At 44.0% G+C, this 24,205-nt stretch overlaps 1 protein-coding gene across 5 annotated transcripts in view; it reads right to left on the bottom strand.

The window, feature by feature from the left end:
* Positions 1–92: 92 nt before the first annotated feature.
* LOC147108519 (protein spire homolog 1-like) overlaps positions 93–24,205 on the bottom strand; it is a 70,095-nt gene continuing 45,982 nt past the window's right edge. For 3 of the 5 annotated variants that reach the window (XM_086005172.1, XM_086005174.1, XM_086005175.1), the window contains 7 exons: positions 23,312–23,457; positions 16,010–16,114; positions 14,494–14,559; positions 13,738–13,765; positions 5,733–5,865; positions 2,951–3,060; positions 93–1,531 (listed from right to left, as the gene is read on the bottom strand). In XM_086005172.1, coding sequence (XP_085861298.1) covers positions 2,988–3,060; positions 5,733–5,865; positions 13,738–13,765; positions 14,494–14,559; positions 16,010–16,114; positions 23,312–23,457 — 551 coding nt within the window. In that variant the 3' untranslated portion in view covers positions 93–1,531; positions 2,951–2,987. The remainder of the gene's footprint in view (positions 1,532–2,950; positions 3,061–5,732; positions 5,866–13,737; positions 13,766–14,493; positions 14,560–16,009; positions 16,115–23,311; positions 23,458–24,205) is intronic. The other 2 variants (XR_015080605.1, XM_086005173.1) reach the window with 2 other exon arrangements.

Below are 24,205 nucleotides of genomic sequence, written 5' to 3'. Positions count from 1 at the left end.
AAGAGCCGGCACCGGCACGACAGGCCAAATGGCCGCTCTCTGTGCTGGAAGATTCTAGGATTATACGATGTGTCAATTACTCAAAGCCACTGTACAAAAATAGCCAAATATTTTATTCTGTACATAAATCAACATTTTTTTCTTTCACATTAAACACTGAGTACATACAATACAGGCAGATCAATAAATAGACAAACATCCCCCCAGTTGTGAAACCGAGCTGGGGTCCCTTCGAACAATGGGTAACTCTTCATAGTATCGTGTATAGCACAGGCAGTGAACTTCTAGGGAAATAATGCAGTGACCTTGCACACGTGAGCAAATACCCATTACTAGGATTGTAGTTAAAGTGCACACCAAATACTAAAACAGCCTAACAACTGTGTACAATAAATATTCTATACAAGTGTTCTACATTTATATAATAAAATTTAAGTGCTACTAAGATTGATAAAGGGACCTGAGCAATTCATATGTAAATCACAACCAATTCACCATATTAAAAAGTCGTTAAAAAAAATTTGAGAGAGTTATCTCCATTTATGTCAATCCATGCCTATAACTGAACCAACACACAAATAAGCTAGTTACATAAATCACATGGTCCTATTACAAAAGGAACTGTTGAAGGTAATCAAAGATCCGTGTACTGAGTCACATTTCAAAGTTTGAGGTCACGTTCCCTCCTCCCTCCCACATCTAAGACAGAAATCAAGAGAAAAACAATGTTTGCAATCTGAAATAAAATATTGGAACATTGTAGATCATTAGACAAGAATTCTGAAGGGTCACACCCCAAACCTTTAACCTCTGATGCTAGTCAACCCCATTCATATCCTGAATTTTCTATTTTTAAGTGCTGATCTAGAACAAGGCATCAATTATACAAAAATTGGATAAACCAAATATATAGCCATGCATCCCCCCTTTCCTGATTACATTACTGTAGGAAAGTGACCAAAGACGTACAAAACCCAAGTTCAAATTGGATTCAGAGATGAAATAATGGAACAGATTAACCATTTGTTTCAGTCTTGAACCATGCAGAATAGGAGACAACCTTACCTGGGAACTTTCTGTTCTAGTGCATCGTTTCACGTGAGTTAGAGCTTAATGCAGCTCATCACTGGAAACATTCTTCATGGAAATAGAGATGGAACTGTAAACCTCTTCCTATTCAAAATTGTTCATCAGTTTGTATTCCTTAAACCAACTTAGGTATCATACAGGCACTGAAATGGACCAGTATTTTCTGAAGTGAAGTTCCATGTGCTCCCATAGTAGAACATGTGTCCAAAGGGCTCAGACTTTAAATACAAATAAAAACAGAAACCCTTCCTGTGAAAGTGCTCTACTATAGCCAAAGGCTCAATTATAAAATGTTAATTCTACATGTCAAGAAGGCGTCCACTTCATATTCCTTTTAGCTTTGAAGGGACCAGTGGCTCGCATAGCAAGTTGAAGGCATGGATTCTATGACAATGGAGATGGATCATCTGCACAATTCCAGGTTTCCAACATCAACAGCACTCTGGGAGAATGCAACCATGGATTATTAGACATCTAATAACAATCCATACATAAAAACAGAATACAAGCCTTGGTGGGTAGACTAGTGTATTGTCAAGTGGATGGCACCTGGTACATGTGGGGCAGTAGTTAAGTTGGCAGTCACACTATTCATTGCAGATCTGGGTCCTAATTCAAGCAAGTTCCCTTGTGGGTGCAGACCCAGAACAATGAATAAGTTGTGCACGATGTCAGTTTACCAATATATACCAATCGAAGGTCATAAAGATATCCAAGAGAGAATGGGAAAATTTATAAACACAATTGAGGGTGCTCTGAAAGTTGAGCTATTTTGGTTGGGTGGAGTGGAGGGGCTGTTCCATGCTGATCTGAGAGTTGTCAGTGCAAACAGTGGGCTCCAAGAGAAAAGGTTCAATTCCCTAGTATTTGTACTTTTTACTTTGAAGAGCATTCTCAGGATAGTTTTCACTACACAATACAACCACCTTGAGATCAGTGCTACCTCTCATTAGTCACAATGGTATCAAGACTAGAAAATATTGGTGCAGATTTGATGGACTGAAATGGTCCGAGTACTGTAGCATATAATTCTTCCATCAACCCAAGGGTTATCAAAGACAAACGCTCACCTTTCAATCACTAGTACATCAATTAACCTCCATAGTTAATCGTTGTCAGTGAACAGCACTTAGAAGAACTGATTTTACACACGGAGAACAACTACAACATTTGGCACGGCAACACCACACAAGCAATACTGTTAACAACTTGCATCATTTTGCAATGCTTGGAAAGAAAAAAATCATCAGGACACTTTTTTCTAGCCTCAAGTTAAGTATTGTATTTGTGGTGTCTTAATTCTCTATAACCCTATGGTCACATCAATTTCACCTCCATCCGACACTAATTCTGCAGCGCTGATCAGATTCAGATTGTTTTAAGTTATTTATCAATGCATGCATGATAGTTTTATTTGGAACGTTCCTCAGTTTGGAACTTTCCGTAGTTAGTTATTTGCCAATGGTTTCAATTCCGCATTTCCTGATCTGAACACGTTAAGTTCTTGCACGGTTACGGTTAAGCTTTTTATCTAGCTTTCAGTTGACCCTTCCACCCCAATTATTCGGACTTTTTCTCCTCCCCATAATCATTTTCCAATGTCCTTCAAGTGCTCACTTTTCTCCTCTCACTCCAAAGATTCCCTAGATTCTAATGCTCATTTTTTCCCCCATTTGATTTCCATCCAGTTCCATTCCATCTTCATGCTCCTCAAACTTGGCTTTCAGAAAATCATCTTCAATCTGCTGTCCTTAAACTATTCTCAAACTTGTTCATTCACTTCCCATAATCATTTGTCACTATCCTTGTACGTCTCTCCCCATCATTCTGATCGGAAATTCATTTTGGCTTCAACACTTACCTCACTTATTCTGTTGGTACCAGTTTTCTCCCTCAGCTCAACGGCTATTAACACGCGGGTGCTGTCCAACAAAGCTTCCTGGTTCTTGGTTCCCTACCTTGGCTTTCCATCTAAAAGCAAGCAAACAGTTAGCCCGCTTATCAATGAGTGTCAGATTGTATGTTGAAGATAAATCTGTTAAATTACACAACGTGTCTATGAAAGTCGATACTGTATCTGGAAAAGCTTAAATCCAGTGATTGGAAGTGTGCTAATGGAATGTTGGGCATCAAGTCAGATGGAAATTAGGCCAGAAAATATTAAAATTTACATGAAGCCCCCCACTTCCAGGATTAGTATGTGTATTGCAAAGAAACTTGTATTTGTACTCTATCTAGCTCTTGCTGCCTTTATAATAATTCAATTATAAATTTCAGGCAGAGTCTTGGCCAAACCTCCAGAGAACAGTATGTCACTCTGAACTACAAACCAACACCATTGCAAGTTAAGATTTCATATATCTTCTAGGCACAACCACACTAGCGGTTCAAATGACCAGATTTTTCAAATCAGAAGTCAATATAGCATTAATTCCATTTTAGTTCATTCTGAGCATTCAATAATAAAGTTTACTGTGACAGATCAGGTCTCAAACACCAAGTGCCTATGCAGAAAGGATGGCCATCATTCTTGGAGCAGAATTTATCCACCATATCTTCAGGATAAGTCTACTTTCCATCAATGGAGGAAATCACCAAGCAACTGCTCCCACCCAATGGGTTTACATGGTGGCATTTATATCATGTGCCATGTAACCATCATCAACCCATGCTACACAAACAGCCCTGCCTAGAGACAGCCTATAATTTGGTAGTGAAAGAAAGAAATGCAAAGTCCGATTATTCCTAATGGAGTTAGGAACAGAGTGAGCAAGATATATGGATGACTGACTACAGAACAGAGACTCCACTAAAAATGGTTACACAGGTGTTCATCCAGTGCATACATTCATGAGTTTACCAGAGTAGTGGCAGAATGGGATCCCAGTTAATGATTGTGCTAAGGTTTTCCTTAAAACAGCCAATGCACCAAGGGTTTTTTAAAATGACATAAAAGCAGTTAGCCCAAACTAAAACTATTTTATAAAAGTATCAAGATTCTATGTGGCAGTTTTACACAAGTTAAGACCAAGTTATCATTGCCCCATGAGGTAGCTATTGTCAAAGCAAAATTAGTTTTTAAAATCAGATAGTCAGCAGCTATCTAGTCTACATCAAATGCCATAACTTTTCAAGCAATGGGGGAGATGATCAAGGGGTATTTGGGACCCAAGTCTTTTCTGGTCTTGTACCTTCATATTCTCCTAATAACTTGGGTGATATCGTCACCAAATTAATCATCAACTGAAAATAGTGTAGCTTTATGGAAACCATGGGCAGGATTTTCATTGGGCTGTGGAGTCGGGATTGGAGGCATGTGGAGGGTTAAAATCCTGAAATCAGGGGTCCCGACCCCATCCCGCACCCAAACCCGCCTTCATGCCAGTTTCAAAGGAGGCAGGTACCTGCCCCGCAGGGAAGGGATTAGTGCCAATTAACTGCCTGTTAACAGGTAGTTAACAGGCAGTTTTTAGCCTAATCCCTATTTTTAAGATTGAAGTGTGGGATTCCCAACGGCTCCAAACCACGGCAAGTTAGAGGAGGCGGGCCGTCAGGTTGAAGGACTTGGAGGGGTCGAGATGTCAGTGTTCAGGTGAGTGATGGGTGCATGAGTGCGAAGGTAAGTGTGTTTGGTGTGTCTAAAGTGATTAAAGAAGTTTAAATGACCTTTTCAGCCTTCCTTCCTTTAGGTCCCGGGAGTCCCTCATCTCACCGACACAGAAAGCAGAATGGCTGCGAACTGTCAAAAGTGACAGCCTTCAGCTTGCTGTGCAGGAGAGATTTCTAACTGAGTGTGTGGAGAAGGACTCAGGTTAGAAGTAAGACTGTCGGTGTTTGACAGCTTCAAACAGCTTTCAAACACTGACATTTCATCTGTCAAAGCCTCTTGACAGATGAAATGTCAGTCTGTGACGTCACCTGTTGCCGGTTAGCCCTTAATTGGCCTGCTGAGCCCACTGGGCGGGCTCAACAAGGTCAATCAAGTTAAAATCACGTGGATTGGCTGCATTTCAATGGAGGCGGGACTATTACCCCGAAAGTTGTAGTCCCGCCTCCAACCCGACTCCTGAATGAAAATCCTGCCCCTAGTCTTCAATTCAATCCCTGTGTCTTATCAGTCAGCTTCCAGTGATGAGCCTACCATAAATGTCATGGGGAGCAGAGTTTAAATTTTTCTTAAATTTAAAAAGTTCAGAAATAGTCAAAACCACACCGACTGCCATTAATGGTGCTTTAGTCTATGTACCCACAGCAGAGATGCCCACACCTACCCGTTTAGAATCCATGTGCTGGTTGAGGCACATGGCCATGCAATATGGCAACATCTCACCAATATTCTGAGAAAAACATCAGCACATTCACTTGGACCACAATTAATACACATTTGTGAAAGAAGCTCGACAAGGCACCAAGGCTAGAATATCCTTGGATAAAATCCCATTTACAGTAAGGTCCATAAATAACAGACAATCCTTAAAGGTGAAGACACGTTTCATTTTCTACACTAGAGCTCTGACTAAATAAATTAGGCAGATCAGTGTAGTGCAAGACCTGACCTCCTCCAACAAGGACAATCCAACTAAGTACATTAGTCGGTGCTGCAGTTCAACTAATGGCACCTCTGGTTTGAGAATAATACTCACCTGGTGGAGTCCCATTGTTGCACCTTTCCCCATCCACATCTGCACATTTCTGCCTGGACACCAGCCTCTGCCGTCCTTACAGCCAATGGTTTGTAGTTAATAGGAAGATGCATACATGGAGGAGGATTTACATCTATATAATATATAAATGCAATGAGTTGTGGCACATGCTGATCTTTAATAAATTTGTTTCCTACTTTCACCAGTTCTTGTTTGAAGTTCAATGTCAACTATCTGGGCAACATATCTCAAGTCAGACCATTAAAAAAGAGTTTTTTTTTATATAAACATAGTGGAATCAGATTTAAGTCTTAATTCAAAGGCTCCAATGTGTGAAGAATGGTTGTCCTTTACACACATAGTCCAAAGAGCATGGGATTAGTCCATGAGGCAACGACGACAAGTTGGAAAGACAAGAGCCTATTACAGCCATTCCTTCACCCACCAAATAAAGATGCAATGATCCATTCTACAGTTCTTTGCCTAGAAATTGGTTTGATGGTACAACAATTATGACTTTTTAAAAATAAATAAATACTTTCTCTTGGGATGCTTGCAACACTGGCAAGGTCACATTTGCTGCCCATCCCTCAGTACCCCAAAATAGAAGCAGACCTTCTCTGAACAGCTGCAGTCCTTGTGCTCCCATAATGGTTTTAAGAATGGTAATACATTATGTCTAAGTCTGGACATTGTGAGATTTGGAAGTGATGGCGTTTCCACAACATTGCTGCTCTTGTCCTCCTGTGTTGCAGCATGGAGTGTCAGGATTTAGTGTTTGCACCCATATCACCAGATACCATGCAACAAATATCAGTTATCCTATGGGAATGAGATGCTGACAGTCTTTTTCCCCCATAGTGAGCAGAGTTAGATTAGTAGCAGCCTGCCACAAAACCTCACTTCTCCCACCTTGCTTGCCTAAATGGGCTCGGGATGGCCCGCAGACACAAGACCCAAAAGAAGTTGGAAGCTTAACAAGCCTGGGGAGATCATAAGATTAGGGTCTCCACTTAAGGAAATGGAATACTGGGAGGGGACGGTACCTTTTAGCTGCTGCTTTGTGTCAAATCTCTCCGAGCTGTGCATTTCCCCATACAGAGGGAAATGCATTCCCTGGAGAACTTCGCCCGAACTCTGAAAGCAGCAGGGTTCGATTCAGCACTGCGAGAGATCAACTCTGCAGGATTGAACTCCACATCTCATCACACCATGGAGCAAAGAGGAAAGCAGGCAACAAAAAGTTTAGGAAGAAAGGGGGTAATGTGCCAAAGCCACCAAGAGACTCTTGCAGTAATGTATATAATTGCCTTTAACAGGGGCTTGTTACCTTTAAGTGTTTGCTCTGTATAAACAGCGCGGGTTCGGTAAAATGGCGATCCAGCGCGATGACGTCATCATGCAGGTCACATGACGTTCCCAACAGCGGGAAACGTGATGATGTCATGACGTCAGAGGGGAGAGGCGTTCCCCCTCTGTCCTCGTGGAACCAGTTGGTGTACAGACCTGTATAGAGTTTCTCCTGCGTTTTTGTTTGTAACTTTTACTAGTGCATTAAACCACGTTTGGTTAACTGCTAGTTTCAGTCTCAGTACTTTCGTTAGGTGTTCAAGCACTCCTACAGTAAATAAAAACTTGGTCCAAGATATTGGTTTTTGTTGTGTATGTCCCTTTAAGGGAATAACTGGTCTCAGACTGCAGTACCGGCAGTGACCATCCCTGTATGAAAGGCCCTGGCAGGCTTCTGCAGTTTCAGTTTCCAGATTGTCTCCATTCAGTAAAGACTTGTTAAACCAACTCCTGCATTCCGTGTCTCCATTAACACACGGATTTAATACTGGCGACGAGTAAGAAACGAACTTACCTGCAACTCGGCAGCACCTCAGACGACGTTATTGAAGGTCGAAACAAAAAAAAACAAAAAAATCCAAAGAAACTCGAGAAACGGGCGTCGACCGTGGGCAACCGCCCTCCAAATCATCGGATTGAAAACTTGCAGGGGAGACTGTCAAGAGCCAGGCTTGGTTACCCAGTCTGTGGGTTCCCAGCTAATCGGGCTGGTGGCAGGTAGTGCACTGATGCTTCCTGGGTTGCGGCGGGCTAGAGCTCGATCGGGTGGCTCTGCAGTGGGGCCGGGCAGCGAGTCGGGAAGCAAAGAGAGGGAGGGTGGAGCACACAGGGCGCGGCCGGTGCTTCGCAGCCGGGCAGCGTTCGGACCTAAGAGGGAGGGAAGTGTCCCAGAGGGTCCGCGCCACGACGGGAATGGTTAAAAATTAAAATACCGCGGAGAGCGGCGTTGACAGCACCGGCAGCGGCGGGAAAGCGCGGGAGGCGCCATCTTAACTCGGCGGGGAAGAAGGAAAAACGCGGGAGGCGCCATTTTGATCCATCGGGGATGAAGGAAAAGCGCGGGAGATGCCATCTTAGATTTTCAAGATGCCAAAGACTGGCGATATCACTGCCTTCGATAATGCAATAGAAGACTGGACCACTTATGTGGAGAGTCAAGGTATATTGCGAGGCAAATGAAATAGCCGAGGGGAAAAAGGCATCGGTATTGCTAAATTTAATGGGCGCAAGAACGTACGGCCTATTGCGGGACCTGATTACTCCAGCCAAACCGAAGATGAAGAGTTTTAACGAAATTGTTGCTATCCTACAGGAACACCTAAATCCTACACCGCTGCTGATAGCAGAAAGATTTAAATTCCACAGGAGAAATCAGCATAAAAAGGAGAGCAATGCTGATTACCTTATGGAACTACGCAAGCTATCAAAGCACTGCCAGTTCGGAGCAGGACTGGCAGAGACCTTACGGGACAAATTTGTCTGTGGACTCCGAAGTGAAGGAACCCAGAAGAGGTTACTCTCAGAGAAAGAGCTGACGCTAGATAAGGCTTTCAGCGTGGCAGTATCGTATGAAGCAGCAGCAAGGGGAGCTGCGGAAATACAACAAAAGCCACAGGAATACGGCACCCACGAAATGACACGGGGATTTGCAAAATGTTATCACTGCAGCAAAACAAACCATGACCAGAAGGACTGCTGGTCCAAGGACAAAATATGCAGGCAATGCGGAAAGATGGGACACATTGCACGAGTTTGCAGGTCTGGGAAGATGACCAACGACAACAAAAAGGCTACTAAGGAACCGTACAGGAAAGTACAAAAGATGACGGACAGTAGTTCCGAAGACCAGATGAGCGATAGTGAATCCGGGAACAAGAGACTAAGCTGTCTCAAACTTCACAACGTAATCGCAAAAGAGGATCACCGAACCATTTGGGTCACCCTCACGACAGCAGGGTCCCAAGTCAAAATGGAATTGGATACAGGATCAGCTCTAACCGTCATGAATCGACGAGACTACGAGCGGCTATTCTCACACATACCCTTGAGAGAGACATCCATTGTCTTGAGGACGTATACGGGGCAAAAAGTATACCCCAGATGAAAAATAAGGGTGCCTGTCGAATACAACGGCAAGAAAATACAGAAATTGTATCTCTACATTCTGCAAGATGGTGGACCACCGTTATTGGGACGTGAATGGATCAGAAAGATAAGTTTAGACTGGCACTCCATTCAGGCACTGACGGTGGCTGGTAAAAAGGATGACGACGTCACTCCTGGACGATTGTCAACAATCTTAGCTGACACCAAAGAGGTATTTCAACAAGAACTGGGCACTCTTAAAGGCGTAACTGTAATGATATCAGCAAATAGTGATGTTATTTGCCTGTTCGATTATGATGTCTTAATAGCATGATTGCAGGTATTGATTACTTATGCCTGACCAGCAGAGGTCATGTGACCGAGAGAAGCAAGGCAGGGAGTTTTACTTTCACTTTGATTCTAGCTGCATCACAGTATAGAGTGTTCTGTAAAAAGGCTGCTAAAAAGAGTTGAATAGACTTTAGATTAAAACAACTTTCTCTTTCAATAAATGAGTCTTTATTGAACCCAAAAAGAAATCAAAACAGTAACCGCCTCGATAAAAATAGAGGAGAATGCAATTCCCAAATTTTTCAAAGCAAGACCGGTACCATATGCAATTCGCCCAGCCGTCGAGGCAGAGCTGGAGAATCTGGAGAATGCAGGCGTGTTATCTAAGGTAGACTGGAGCGAGTGGGCGACACCCATCATTCCTGTCATGAAGAAAACGTTAAACAATAAGTCTGAGGAGCCAAGGAAGGTTTGCATCAGTGGGGACTTCAAGGTGACAGTGAACCCAGTCCTTCACACAGTACAATATCCTCTTCCAAGGATAGAAGATATCTTCGCCTCACTATCCGGAGGGAAGCGTTTTACAAAAATTGACCTAGCACAAGCATATTTGCAGATGGAGGTTGAAGAATCCTCTAGGAAGTATCTCATGATAAACACTCACAAAGGTCTTTACCAGTATAATCGACTGGTATTCAGAGTAGCATCAGCTCCGGCGATATGGCAAAGAGCGATGGAACAAGTCCTGCAAGGGATTCCGAGGACTCAGTGTTACTTGGACGACATCCTAGTGACAGGTGAAGATGACAGTGAACACCTTGCCAACCTAGAGCAGGTGCTCACTGGACTACGTGAACATGGGCTACGAGCCAATCGCCCCAAGTGCGAGTTTTTTAAGAAACAGATATCGTATTGTGGCCACGTGATTGATGAAGAGGGTTTGCATAAGTCCCCTGACAAAATTGAAGCGGTAGTTAAGGCTCCAGCGCCTGAAAATGTGTCGCAACTGAGGTCATTCCTCGGATTGGTGAATTACTACCATAAGTTTTTGCCGAATTTGTCCACAATTCTGCATCCACTGAACGCCCTACTACGAATGGGAGTAGCATGGAAATGGAGCGATGAATGTAAGCGGGCCTTTCAGAAGAGTAAGGACCTAATCACTTCAAGAGAAGTATTGGCTCACTACAACCCATCACTACCGATAAGACTGGCATGTGAAGCATCTCCCTACGGTGTTGGGGCGGTACTATCACATAAATTCCTTGATGGTTCAGAGAGGCCGATAGCTTTTGCGTCATGCTCGTTAACTTCAGCCGAGCGTAACTACGCCCAGATTGACAGAGAGGCCCTCAGCCCGGTGTGGGGGGTGAAGAAGTTCAATCACTACCTGCACGGTCAGAAATTTACTCTACTAACTGATTATCAACCTCTCGTCTCCATTTTCAACCCTCAGAAGGGCGTACCGATAATGACGGCACAACGGCTACAGAGGTGGTCCCTTTTCCTAGGGGCACACCAATATGACAGAGTACAAAGGAACTAAACAGCATGGGAATGCTGATGGATTGTCGCGCCTACCGTTGCCGACGGTGGAAGAACTGGCAGTGGATCCAGTGGAGTTATTCCACTCGACTATTGTCGAATGTCTCCCTGTGACGAATGCAAACATAGAAAAGGAAACACGAAATGACCTGACACTCTCCTGGGTCTATGATTTAACGGTGAAGGGATGGCCAGCACATGGCGAACCACTGCTGCCAGCATTCTCGCCGAGAAGAGAACAGCAGAGGAACCTTGATGTGTGGATCCAGAGTAGTAATTCCACCCAAATTGAAGGATAGAGTGCTCAATGAGCTTCATGAGGGTCATCTGGGAGGGGTAAAAATGAAGAACTTAGCCAGAGCGTTTGTGTGGTGGCCGGGAATCGATAGAGAAATCGAAGAGATGACCAAGAGCTGTACAGGATGCCAGAAGGTCCAAAACACCCCACCACAAGCCCCTCTACATCCATGGGAGTGGCCCTCATCTCCATGGCAAAGGGTGCACATTGATTTTGCTGGTCCCTTTATGGACTCGATGTTTTTAATTGCGGTGGATGCACATTCAAAGTGGCCAGAGGTAATAAAAATGTCTTCAACCACCACAGAAAAAACTATCACAGTCTTACAAACCATATTCGCCAGGAATGGGCTGCCTGAACAGATTTGCTCTGACAATGGACCACAGTTTGTGTCTGAAGAGTTCCGGAGGTTCTTAAAGAACAATGGTGTTAAGCATTACACATCCGCCCCATATCATCCAGCCACTAATGGATTGGCCGAGAGGTTTGTTCAAACATTCAAGAAGGCTATCAAGGCAATGTGTAATGAAGATATACCCCTACAACACAAGGTGGATAACTTCTTGTTTGCCTACCGGAATGCGACACGTGGTTACCAACCAAACTCCAGCCATGATGTTCTTCAATCGAAGACTACGATGCCGCTTGGATTTGGTTAAGCCAAACGTCAGAAGAGATGTGGAGAACAGGCAGTTTCAGAATATGAATGAAAGGCCGACCAGGAGTTTTAAGATAGGTCAACCAGTTTTGGCCCGGGACTACCGCACAGAGAAATGGCAGCCAGGAACGATCTGTACACAGCAAGGACCTCTAATGTATACCGTGGACGTTGGAGAGCATTGTAAGACGCCATGCTGACCAGATTCTAGTCGTCACTGGAAAACGTCAACTCCACACCACGATCTGATACACCTGGCGATGAAACCGAAGTACCAATTGCATCTACCGCCGAATCGGTGATATTGGAAGCAGACGAACCAAACAACGACATTGATCCCGACGCAACCTTGCCAGAAGAACCTGATATCCCAAAGAGGCGTTATCCAGACAGAATCAGGAAGCCTCCTCAAAGACTGAACTTATAATTGCTTAACTTCAACTAATGTATCTAGCAACCATAATTGTAATTAGTTATTAAATGAATGTTATGTACTGTTTATCTAAAAGGGGAGGAATTGTTGTGTATGTACCTTTAAGGGAATAAGTGGTCTCAGACTGCAGTACCGGCAGTGACCATCCCTGTATAAAAGGCCCTGGCAGGCTTCTGTAGTTTCAGTATCCAGATTGTCTCCATTCAGTAAAGACTTGTTAAACCAACTCCTGCATTCCGTGTCTCCATTAACACACGGATTTAATAGTTTTGAGAATTTTTTTTTTTTTAATTAAAAGGAAAAGTGGACAGGCAGAGATGTTTCAGAAGAGTGTAGGACCCCAACAGAAGGCTCAGCACCAATGATTTTTTTTTTTGGGGGGGGGGGGAGGGGGGGGGGGAAAAAGAGGGGTGGAAGAGAAAGAGGAGGGAGGGAGGATGCAGGGTGGGGGTGGCTATGTACAGCTTGAGGAAGTTAGAGGTGGGTTGCAGTAAAGTCATGGAGGGATTTAAAGACACAATTAAATTTAAAATGTGTTGTGAGACAGGGAACCGAAATATAGATCAGCAAGGATAAGGGATATAGTTTGTGCCTTTAGTTAAAGTCTTTTCCAGGCTGTGAACAGGGTTAAAGTTAGACTAGAGGGATTCAAAGGGGGGGCGGGGGGAAGTTATGGAAGAGATGGGTTCATAGCTGGGTAGCAACATATCAAAGGACCTTCTAGAGAGTAAAAGGAGGTTGGAGATGGGTGTAATTGGCAAGAAGATCAAGATTTTTTTAAATATAACTGAAGAGGGGTTGATAACAGTAGTTTTGAACGGTACAGGAATGGTACCAGAGGAAAGAGAACCATTGACAATATCAGCTAGCAAAGTTGTTCACAAAGTATAGCCCTCCCCTCTAGGTTGCACTGGAGTTTATGGATCAATACACAGGTATCTGCCCTGGAAGGACGTCTCACTACTAGCCATCCAATTTGAACACTCACCATCTCTAATGCATCGACAACTATGAACATTCAAAATTAAGCATTCAATTCACTGGCCCAGCTTTGGCACGAATGAATTTTCAGCAGGAGTCCATATCAAATCATCTCTATGGTACCTTTTTAAAAAAAATATAAACTCTCCAATTTAAATAAAAGTTCTTGGTTTAAATCAGCCCCATGCGGAGCGCAGAGTCTTGCTTTTATAATTGTAGGCACACGTCAACTCGGCACTGGGCGGTTAAATACAAAAAGTTAGCTTGCACGGAATCATGCTTTGAAAAGTGAGACCAAATGGACAGAATAGAGTTCCATAATCCCAAAAACACAAAGTAGCAAGTGTCATTTCAGTATTCTTACCTTCATAGAGTACTCTGAACAGATTTATCTGTAGAAAGCAAGAAAGTAGTTACTGGATTTGCTACACAAGGAAACTGAAGCCGATAGATTAGATCTGGTAACAGAACGTTCATTACCCAGTGGTAATTTATCACAAAGGCTTTTTGCCATGGAAGTCAAAACTCTTAACCAAAATGTCTTTGTTCAACTGCATATGTCTAATAGTAGTGAAGCACCTGACACGGTGAGCATTACTGCATTAGGGGTTCTTAACATCCATTCAGTCCCCCTTCTGGGAAGTCCAGAACAAGGGGGTATAATTATATTAGAGCTAGACCAATCAGGCATAGTGTCAGGAAGCACTTCAGAGTAGTGGTCTTCTGGAACACACTCTTCCCCCTGCCACACCAACTTCCCCCCTCCCCTCCCCCCCCCACAAAAGAAAACCCACTATTGAAGCTAGGTCAATTGAAAATTTCAGAACGGAGATTGATCGATATTTGTTAGTTAAGGGTATTGAGATATGGAACCATGGTGTGTAAATAAAGTTGATACAGATCAGCCATGACCTAATTAAATGGCAAACAGGTTCAAGCTGAATGGCCACCTCCTGTTCCTATGTTCCTTTTCCACTTTAAGTGGGATATACCTGAAATTCTGTATTTTTGTAGCAGGAATAAAGTTATACACTTGCTAGATACATGCACAGGCCCCTGCACAGCCCCCTCCCACCCCACTTTACTCCCCCCAAAACAAACTTTATATCACTAGCCTTACCTTTTTACAGAAGTGACAAATGAGAGCCCAGGTGAAGAAAAAATCCCTTTGGCAAAAGAAACAGAACTGAAAAGTAGACATTTTCATTGTGTTAGTCTGTTGCAAGTCTAGAAGTACAGTTGTCCCTTTATAAATAGTAAATAACCTTACAGACTCTAACCATACATACTCAACAACCATCACCCCTTCTGAAAGCTGCAGAGCACCCAGTGTTATTCAAACATGGAGACCATGGGGAACAGAAAGAAAAGTGAACACTTGAAATTGTTGGCCAACACTAAAAGAGCAGTGCCCCAACCTCCTGAGGCCCATCACCATACATGAAACACACTTACTGTCCCTCGATTTGGCCAAATGCCAAAAACTGCCAAATCATTCCATCTCCCAGCATGTGCAGTGTATGACAAACTGTACAGTAACTTCAAAAATACATGAATGCACTTGAGGAAATTGAATTTAAAAATTGAAATACATGTGAAAGGGTAAAGGGGAGTGCATCTCCAGGATCGCAGGAACTGACCATTTCAAACTCAACCAAAATGATAGCCAAACAATTCACTCCTCCATTTCTAGCACAGAACATGGAGATATTTCCAGTTTCCCTTCATTACCCCCACCCCTGCACAAACCTCCTCCCTCCCCTCATGAAGACAGCAAGCCTTGCTGGGCTAGGACTGCAGCACCTCATACAAGAGCTAGCCAAGTGCTGGCAGTTCTGGTCAACTGTGGGGCTTCACAATGGAGCACAAGCTCATCCTCGCTCAACATGCAGCAAGAATCGTTGGACAGCAGTGAAAACCTCGACTGAAATTCACCTCTTGAAACAGTTGCCTATTCCACAAGTGACCAAAGAGGTAGGGGGTAAACAACACGAGCTACTCCAACACCACAAAGTGTGAAGGTGGCCCAAGGATGACTCATCCCATTCCTGCCTGCCCGGTAGGAAACACTGCTTCAAATATCCAACTCATTTTAACCAGATAGAAAGTAAAAATTCTACTTCAGTTGTGCTGATTTGTAATCTCCAATTGAACAGCCAGTTTCTCCTGTTAGTTTTCTTGGGAGGGCGAAGGGAAGAACAGAAGAGGAGAAACAGACATTAGCAATGCTTAATTACATCCGTCTCTCCAAGAGATTAATAATGTATTGAGATCTGTAGTCTTCACAAATATGGTCAAACCGGAGCTTCATTTCTGCAAGGTCATGAACTCCAGCCCTTGCCCTGCCCCAAACTACTTGGGAATCAGCCAATCCAGCAGTTGTCATGGAGTCTGCATTAAAGATTTTACACATTTTCAAAACAATTCAAGAACAGCAGACTCCATGAATCGCATCATGCATACTCTAGAACTGGTCAAATTCTTCGAGCACCCAACCCTTTCTACACAGCAGTAACTGAAGAAACCCAACAAGTAACTGCATGGGACTACAGAAACTCTGTTAAAGCTTTTCCAGATATTTGAGGGCAGGAAAGAATTGCTGCAGCGTCACCAGGAATAGTCGTACCAATACCAACCTTGTCTTTCACCATTCTGCGATGTCCCACTTCTCTTTTTGCTATGGTCTGACAAACACACACAAGTTCTTTGATGAAGAGCGATGAAGAATAGTGGAATTCCTCCTGAACAGAAAAAACAGCCCGCTACTCAACCCCAAAACAAGTCAGCAAGCATTTCATACATTGGCTGTTAAATTCAAGAGTAGGAGGTTGCACTCATTTAGAATGGTGCAAAGGGCTAAAAGACAGTGAATACTGCTTGTTCATAGCTTTAGGATAGGAGTACTATGTTAGTGCCACATCAAAATAGTCATCGGCTTTTTAAATGAAGCATTTGAAAATCTATTCTCCATTTAAGTTCTGGAGACACAAATGGATGTTCAAATTTGAAGGGGTGACTGCTTGTGGAATGCTACAAAGTGTGCCTGATCAATCTTCACTTCAGAATTTCAACTCCACTTTTGCTGGGAGGTCAGCATGTAGACTTTCTGCAAGCTTGGCATGGGGCTGCTCTTGGAACGGAGCCCCGCAGACAGCAATATGGCAACCATTGATCTGCGTGATCATTGACCATCAAAGTACTCATCAAAAATTCACCATTAACTTTGTTCCTTCTAGGTCCAGTTTGGCATTGCTTATGAAGGGAAAGCTCAGAGCTTAATTTCAGCACAAGTTAAACTCACTCCTTTGGTCCTTCACAACTTTGTGGTTTACATTAAATAAACAGACACTGGTCATTGGGAACAAAATTTAGCTCAGATGGGGCAAGGCAGGTCAATTTACAACAAAATTGGTTCTCAGATTTGGATTCCACATCTGCAGTGATAGGTTAGGTACGCTAATGTGGTGTAAACCATCAACTCGACACCAAACTGGACCTGTTGTATACAATTCATTCATTCCACCCAACAATATTGCATTCCACCCAACATGCTTTATTCCAGTTAAAACAATCACAGACTAGATAGAAATAAATAATTGAACCTCATACAAGAGCAAAGCTTAGAATTTTTACCATCGTGTAAATGCATCAAAAAGTCAGATGAAACTGGAAAACTTTAAGCCTAGGCAAGTATAATTGTGTTTATTGAAAGTTTGAATGAGATTTCTCAAATGCAATTAAGGAGGGTTGAATAATGTAGATTATAAATCTAAATTGATGAGGCTAGCTTGGTGTGGAGTCTGCCAGATGACAGAGATTCAGAAATGGCACAATGTGAAGATTTTAATGGGTAGTTGATCATCTCTGTGATTAGCAGAGCAAAGTCCACAAAGCAAATGGTCTGGAGGTGCCCGTTCGCTTCATCACATTCCATATTTAGTTCCTTAACTAGGAAGTAGCAGTAGGTTCTGTTGTGTATGTACCTTTAAGGGAATAACTGGTCTCAGACTGCAGTACCGGCAGTGACCACCCCTGTATAAAAGGCCCTAGCAGGCTTCTGTAGTTTCAGTTTCCAGGTTGTCTCCATTCAGTAAAGACTTGTTATAATCAACTCCTGCAGTCCGTGTCTCAATTATACACGGACATAATACTGGCGACGAGTAAGAAACGAACTTACCTGCAACTCGGCAGCACCTCAGACGACGTTATTGAAGGTCGAAGCCAGAAGAAAGAAAAAAAAAAAATCCAAAGAAACTCGAGAAATGGGCGTCGACCGTGGGCAACCGCCCTCCAAATCATCGAATTGAAAAGTGCAGGAGAGACTGTCAAGAGCCAGGCTTGGTCTCCAGTCTGTGGTTTCCCAGCTAATCAGGCTGGTGGCAGGTAGTGCACTGATGCTTCCTGGGCTGCGGCGGGCTAGAGCTCGATCGGGTGGCTCTGTAATGGGGCCGGGCAGCGAGTCGGGAAGCAAAGAGAGAGAGGGTGGAGCACACAGGGCGCAGCCGGTGCTTTGCAGCCGGGCAGCGTTCGGACCTAAGAGGGAGGGAAGTGTCCCAGAGGGTCCGCGCCACGACGGGAATGGTTAAAAATTAAAATACCACGGAGAGCGGTGTTGACAGCACCGGCAGTGGCGGGAAAGCGCGGGAGGCGCCATCTTAACTTGGCGGGGAAGAAGGAAAAGCGCGGGAGGCGCCATTTTGATCCATCGGGGACGAAGGAAAAGCGCGGGAGACGCCATCTTAGATTTTCAAGATGCCAAAGACTGGCGATATCACTGCCTTCAATAATGCAATAGAAAACTGGACCACGTATGTGGAGAGCCAAGGTATATTGCGAGGCAAATGAAATAGCCGAGGGGAAAAAGGCATCGGTATTGCTAAATTTAATGGGCGCAAGAACGTACGGCCTATTGCGGGACCTGATTACTCCAGCTAAACCGAAGGTGAAGAGTTTTAACGAAATTGTTGCTATCCTACAGGAACATCTAAATCCTACACCGCTGCTGATAGCAGAAAGATTTAAATTCCACAGGAGAAATCAGCATAAAAAGGAGAGCAATGCTGATTACCTTATGGAACTACGCAAGCTATCAAAGCACTGCCAGTTCGGAGCAGGACTGGCAGAGACCTTACGGGACAAATTTGTCTGTGGACTCCGAAGTGAAGGAACCCAGAAGAGGTTACTCTCAGAGAAAGAGCTGACGCTAGATAAGGCTTTCAGCGTGGTAGTATCGTACGAAGCAGCAGCAAGGGGAGCTGCGGAAATACAACAAAAGCCACAGGAATACGGCACCCACGAAATGACACGGGGATTTGCAAAATGTTATCACTGCAGCAGAACAAACCATGACCAGAAGGACTGCTGGTCCAAGGACAAAATATGCAGGCAATGCGGAAAGATGGGACACATTGCACGAGTTTGCAGGTCTGGGAAGACGACCAACGACAACAAAAAGGCTACTAAGGAACCGTACAGGAAAGTACAAAAGATGACGGACAGTAGTTCCGAAGACCAGATGTGCGATAGTGAATCCGGGAACAAGACACTAAGCTGTCTCAAACTTCACAACGTAATCGCAAAAGAGGATCACCGAACCATTTGGGTCACCCTCACGACAGCAGGGTCCCAAGTCAAAATGGGATTGGATACAGGATCAGCTCTAACCGTCATGAATCGACGAGACTACGAGCAGCTATTCTCACACATACCCTTGAGAGAGACATCCATTTCTTGAGGATGTATACGGGGCAAAAAGTATACCCCAGAGGAAAAATAAGGGTGCCTGTCGAATACAACGGCAAGAAAATACGGAAATTGTATCTCTACATTCTGCAAGATGGTGGACCACCGTTATTGGGACGTGAATGGATCAGAAAGATAAGTTTAGACTGGCACTCCATTCAGGCACTGATGGTGGCTGGTAAAAAGGATGACGACGACACTCCTGGACGATTGTCAACAATCTTAGCTGACGCCAAAGAGGTATTTCAACAAGAACTGGGCACTCTTAAAGGCGTAACCGCCTCGATAAAAATAGAGGAGAATGCAATTCCCAAGTTTTTCAAAGCAAGACCGGTACCATATGCAATTCGCCCAGCCGTCGAGCAGAGCTGGAGAAGGCAGGCGTGTTATCTAAGGTAGACTGGAGCGAGTGGGCGACACCCATCGTTCCCGTCATGAAGAAAACGTTAAACAATAAGTCTGAGGAGCCAAGGAAGGTTCGCATCTGTGGGGACTTCAAGGTGACGGTGAACCCAGTCCTTCACACAGTACAATATCCTCTTCCAAGGATAGAAGATATCTTTGCCTCACTATCTGGAGGGAAGCGTTTTACAAAAATTGACCTAGCACAAGCATATTTGCAGATGGAGGTTGAAGATTCCTCTAGGAAGTATCTCACAATAAACACTCACAAAGGTCTTTACCAGTATAATCGACTGGTATTCGGAGTAGCATCAGCTCTGGCGATATGGCAAAGAGCGATGGAACAAGTCCTGCAAGGGATTCCGAGGACTCAGTGTTACTTGGACGACATCCTAGTGACAGGTGAAGATGACAGTGAACACCTTGCCAACCTAGAGCAGGTGCTCACTAGACTACGTGAACATGGGCTACGAGCCAATCGCCCCAAGTGCGAGTTTTTTAAGAAACAGATATCGTATTGTGGCCACGTGATTGATGAAGAGGGGTTGCATAAGTCCCCTGACAAAATTGAAGCGGTAGTTAAGGCTCCAGCGCTTGAAAATGTGTCGCAACTGAGGTCATTCCTCGGATTGGTGAATTACTACCATAAGTTTTTGCCGAATTTGTCCACAATTCTGCATCCACTGAACGCCCTACTACGAACGGGAGTAGCATGGAAATGGAGCGATGAATGTAAGCGGGCCTTTCAGAAGAGTAAGGACCTAATCACTTCAAGAGAAGTATTGGCTCACTACAACCCATCACTACCGATAAGACTGGCATGTGAAGCATCTCCCTACGGTGTTGGGGCGGTACTATCACATAAATTCCTTGATGGTTCAGAGAGGCCGATAGCTTTTGCGTCACGCTCGTTAACTTCAGCCGAGCGTAACTACGCCCAGATTGACAGAGAGGCCCTCAGCCTGGTGTGGGGGGTGAAGAAGTTCAATCACTACCTGCACGGTCAGAAATTTACTCTACTAACTGATCATCAACCTCTCGTCTCCATTTTCAACCCTCAGAAGGGCGTACCAATAATGACGGCACAACGGCTACAGAGGTGGTCCCTTTTCCTAGGGGCACACCAATATGACATTGAGTACAAAGGAACTAAACAGCATGGGAATGCTGATGGATTGTCGCGCCTACCGTTGCCGATGGTGGAAGAAGAACTGGATCCAGTGGAGTTATTCCACTCGACTATTGTCGAATGTCTTCCTGTGACGAATGCAAACATAGAAAAGGAAACACGAAATGACCCGACACTCTCCTGGGTCTATGATTTAACGGTGAAGGGATGGCCAGCACATGGCGAACCACTGCTGCCAGCATTCTCGCCAAGAAGAGAACAGCTGTCAGTGTGCAGAGGAACCTTGATGTGTGGATCCAGAGTAGTAATTCCACCCAAATTGAAGGATAGAGTGCTCAATGAGCTTCATGAGGGTCATCTGGGGGGGGGGGGGTAAAAATGAAGAACTTAGCCAGAGCGTTTGTGTGGTGGCCGGGAATCGATAGAGAAATCGAAGAGATGACCAAGAGCTGTACAGGATGCCAGAAGGTCCAAAACACCCCACCACAAGCCCCTCTACATCCATGGGAGTGGCCCTCATCTCCATGGCAAAGGGTGCACATTGATTTTGCTGGTCCCTTTATGGACTCGATGTTTTTAATTGTGGTGGATGCACATTCCAAGTTGCCAGAGGTAATAAAAATGTCCTCAACCACCACAGAAAAAACTATCACAGTCTTACGAACCATATTCGCCAGGAATGGGCTGCCTGAACAGATTTGCTCTGACAATGGACCACAGTTTGTGTCTGAAGAGTTCCGGAGGTTCTTAAAGAACAATGGTGTTAAGCATTACACATCCGCCCCATATCATCCAGCCACTAATGGATTGGCCGAGAGGTTTGTTCAAACATTCAAGAAGGCTATCAAGGCAATGTGTAATGAAGATATACCCCTACAACACAAGGTGGATAACTTCTTGTTTGCCTACCGGAATGCGACACATGCGGTTACCAACCAAATTCCAGCCATGATGTTCTTCAATCGAAGACTACGATGCCGCTTGGATTTGGTTAAGCCAAACATCAGAAGAGATGTGGAGAACAGGCAGTTTCAGAATATGAATGAAAGGCCAACCAGGAGTTTTAAGATAGGTCAACCAGTTTTGGCCCAGGACTACCGCACAGAGAAATGGCAGCCAGGAACAATCTGTACACGGCAAGGACCTCTAATGTATACCGTGGACGTTGGAGAGCATTGTAAGATGCCATGCTGACCAGATTCTAGAGTCACTGGAAAACGTCAACTCCACACCACGATCTGATACACCTGGCGATGAAACCGAAGTACCAATTGCATCTACCGCAGAATCGGTGATATTGGAAGCAGACGAACCAAACAACGACATTGATCCCGACGCAACCTTGCCAGAAGAACCTGATATCCCAAAGAGGTGTTATACAGACAGAATCAGGAAGCCTCCTCAAAGACTGAACTTATAATTGCTTAACTTCAACCAATGTATCTAGCAACCGTAATTGTAATTAGTTATTATTTAGTTGTTAAATGAATGTTATGTAGTTTATCTAAAAGGGGAGGAATTGTTGTGTATGTACCTTTAAGGGAATAACTGGTCTCAGGCTGCAGTACCGGCAGTGACCACCCCTGTATATAAGGCCCTAGCAGGCTTCTGTAGTTTCAGTTTCCAGGTTGTCTCCATTCAGTAAAGACTTGTTATAATCAACTCCTGCAGTCCGTGTCTCAATTATACACGGACAGAATAGGTTCAACACAAGATTTGAAGACTGGAAAGCACAAGCTATGTTCTGGGAGAAGACAGAACCCTCCTTATTTCCTCTCTTCCCCCTCCACCTCCCAAAGCAGACATTTGTCTAGTGGCCTGGGTTAGAGCTGGCAGAATTGTTAAGTTAATTTTGCGGTACTTTGAATTCCATACTGGCAAACTCAACGAGTGCCTATGTTCTAAATATCAGTTGACAAAGAATCACAAGAAAGGATATTAGCACAAAAACAGACCATTCGGCTCATCTAGTCTACACCGGTATTTCCCTCCACAGGAGCACCCAGTCTAATCCCACTCTCCTAATCACTTCCTATAAACTTTAATATCCCTCTTTCAACCAAGTTGCTTTATAAAAATGTGATGGACTGCTTCAAAAGTTTGTGTGGCAGAGAATTCCACATTCTAACCACCCTCTTAACCCCGTTCCCCCTTAATTCTTCATATTAAATGTGCCCTCTCAATTTCATCTTGCCAACAGTGGAAACAATCACTATTTACCTCATCTTAACCCATCAAAAATCTTTAAGACCTCTTATCAGGTCATCCCCTCAACTTGCCATTTCACAGTTAACCTTTATAGTCTTGGCACAAAAGGATAGGCAGTTTTATGCCTTACCAGTATTAAAACATACCAACTCAATTTGGGACACTCATAGGCCACAGGTGACACTTCCGTCCCATCAACTTGGGCTAGACTTGCACCCGCTTCCCAGAAGCAAAAGAAAAATGTCAACGGGTCACTCGTTTCTCCCCTCTGCTATTCTTGATTACTGGAGTGAGCTCTCTTTCCCTCCTTTTGGCCAAATTGGCATAAAATCTTGTGCAATGCTGTCAGAACCACATGGACAGGACAAACCCCAGAGAGAAATTTATAGTCCAATAAATCAGTTTGTTTTGTGAATTGTTGGAAAGCAAATAGATACCAATGCTGGTTGTAGCTTACATTTTCTACAAATTCATAACCCATGCCTAAAGGCTTGCTTATTTGCAAAGGATATTGGAACTTGTGTCTGTCGACTGAATGCCACACGAGCTTAGTCATATCCATCCATGATGAAGGTTTTGGCATTACCCGTTCTGTAGACATATCTGGAGAATAAGTAGAAGGGCCTTTAAAATCGATCTAGGTAAAAGTCTTGGTTGGCGTTCGCCTTGTGTCACACCTACACCAAACTGGTTGAAATGCCACTCAAAACAAATCCAGTCAGAAGCATATTAATAAGCAAGTGTGAGCAGAAACCATTAAATATACCAAACATTCAGCAGCCAAATACCTACAAATAGCAGAAAGAGAACCAATTAAATCAGGCTACCATCTTGGTTCCTCACAAAACTGAGCACTTGCTATTGGTAACAAGTTTCCCAAAACATTGAGAGTTGCAAGAAAGTGGCTTACCAATGTTTTGCCTAGTGTAGGTTTTAAAAGTGGCAATGTCTTCAGAGCCTTGTCCCTCCAAGAAGTCCAGGGCTTCCCAGGACTATCACTGGTCAGCTGAATGAAGAGGCTCGAGCGGATAGCATGCTACCACTTCAAGTGTTCACTAGTGCGATTGTGAAAGCATGGTTGAGCAAGCTCTTAGAATGCACCACAATCACCCCAAGTTATCAGCACACTGCAACTACCAGATTACACAAGGCTTCCTCTTTGAGAATGTCATTGGAGCTTTGGGAGAGGAACAAAAAAGGTGGGGTGCTACCACTTCAGGCAGATTTACCACCACAAACCCCCCCCGCCCCCACCATTTGATAGCAAGATCGGTCATTCACAGATCCGGTCAGGATTTTCTATTTGCAAATCCTTTGCAGCAATCAATACAGACAGCACTAAAGTCCAGGA

The sequence above is a fragment of the Somniosus microcephalus genome, chromosome 13 (genome assembly GCF_052327205.1).
Source record: "Somniosus microcephalus isolate GS21.2 chromosome 13, FLI_Smic_1.0, whole genome shotgun sequence".
In the NCBI taxonomy this organism is placed as follows: Eukaryota; Metazoa; Chordata; class Chondrichthyes; order Squaliformes; family Somniosidae; genus Somniosus; species Somniosus microcephalus.
This window is presented reverse-complemented; position numbering and strand designations above follow the sequence as displayed.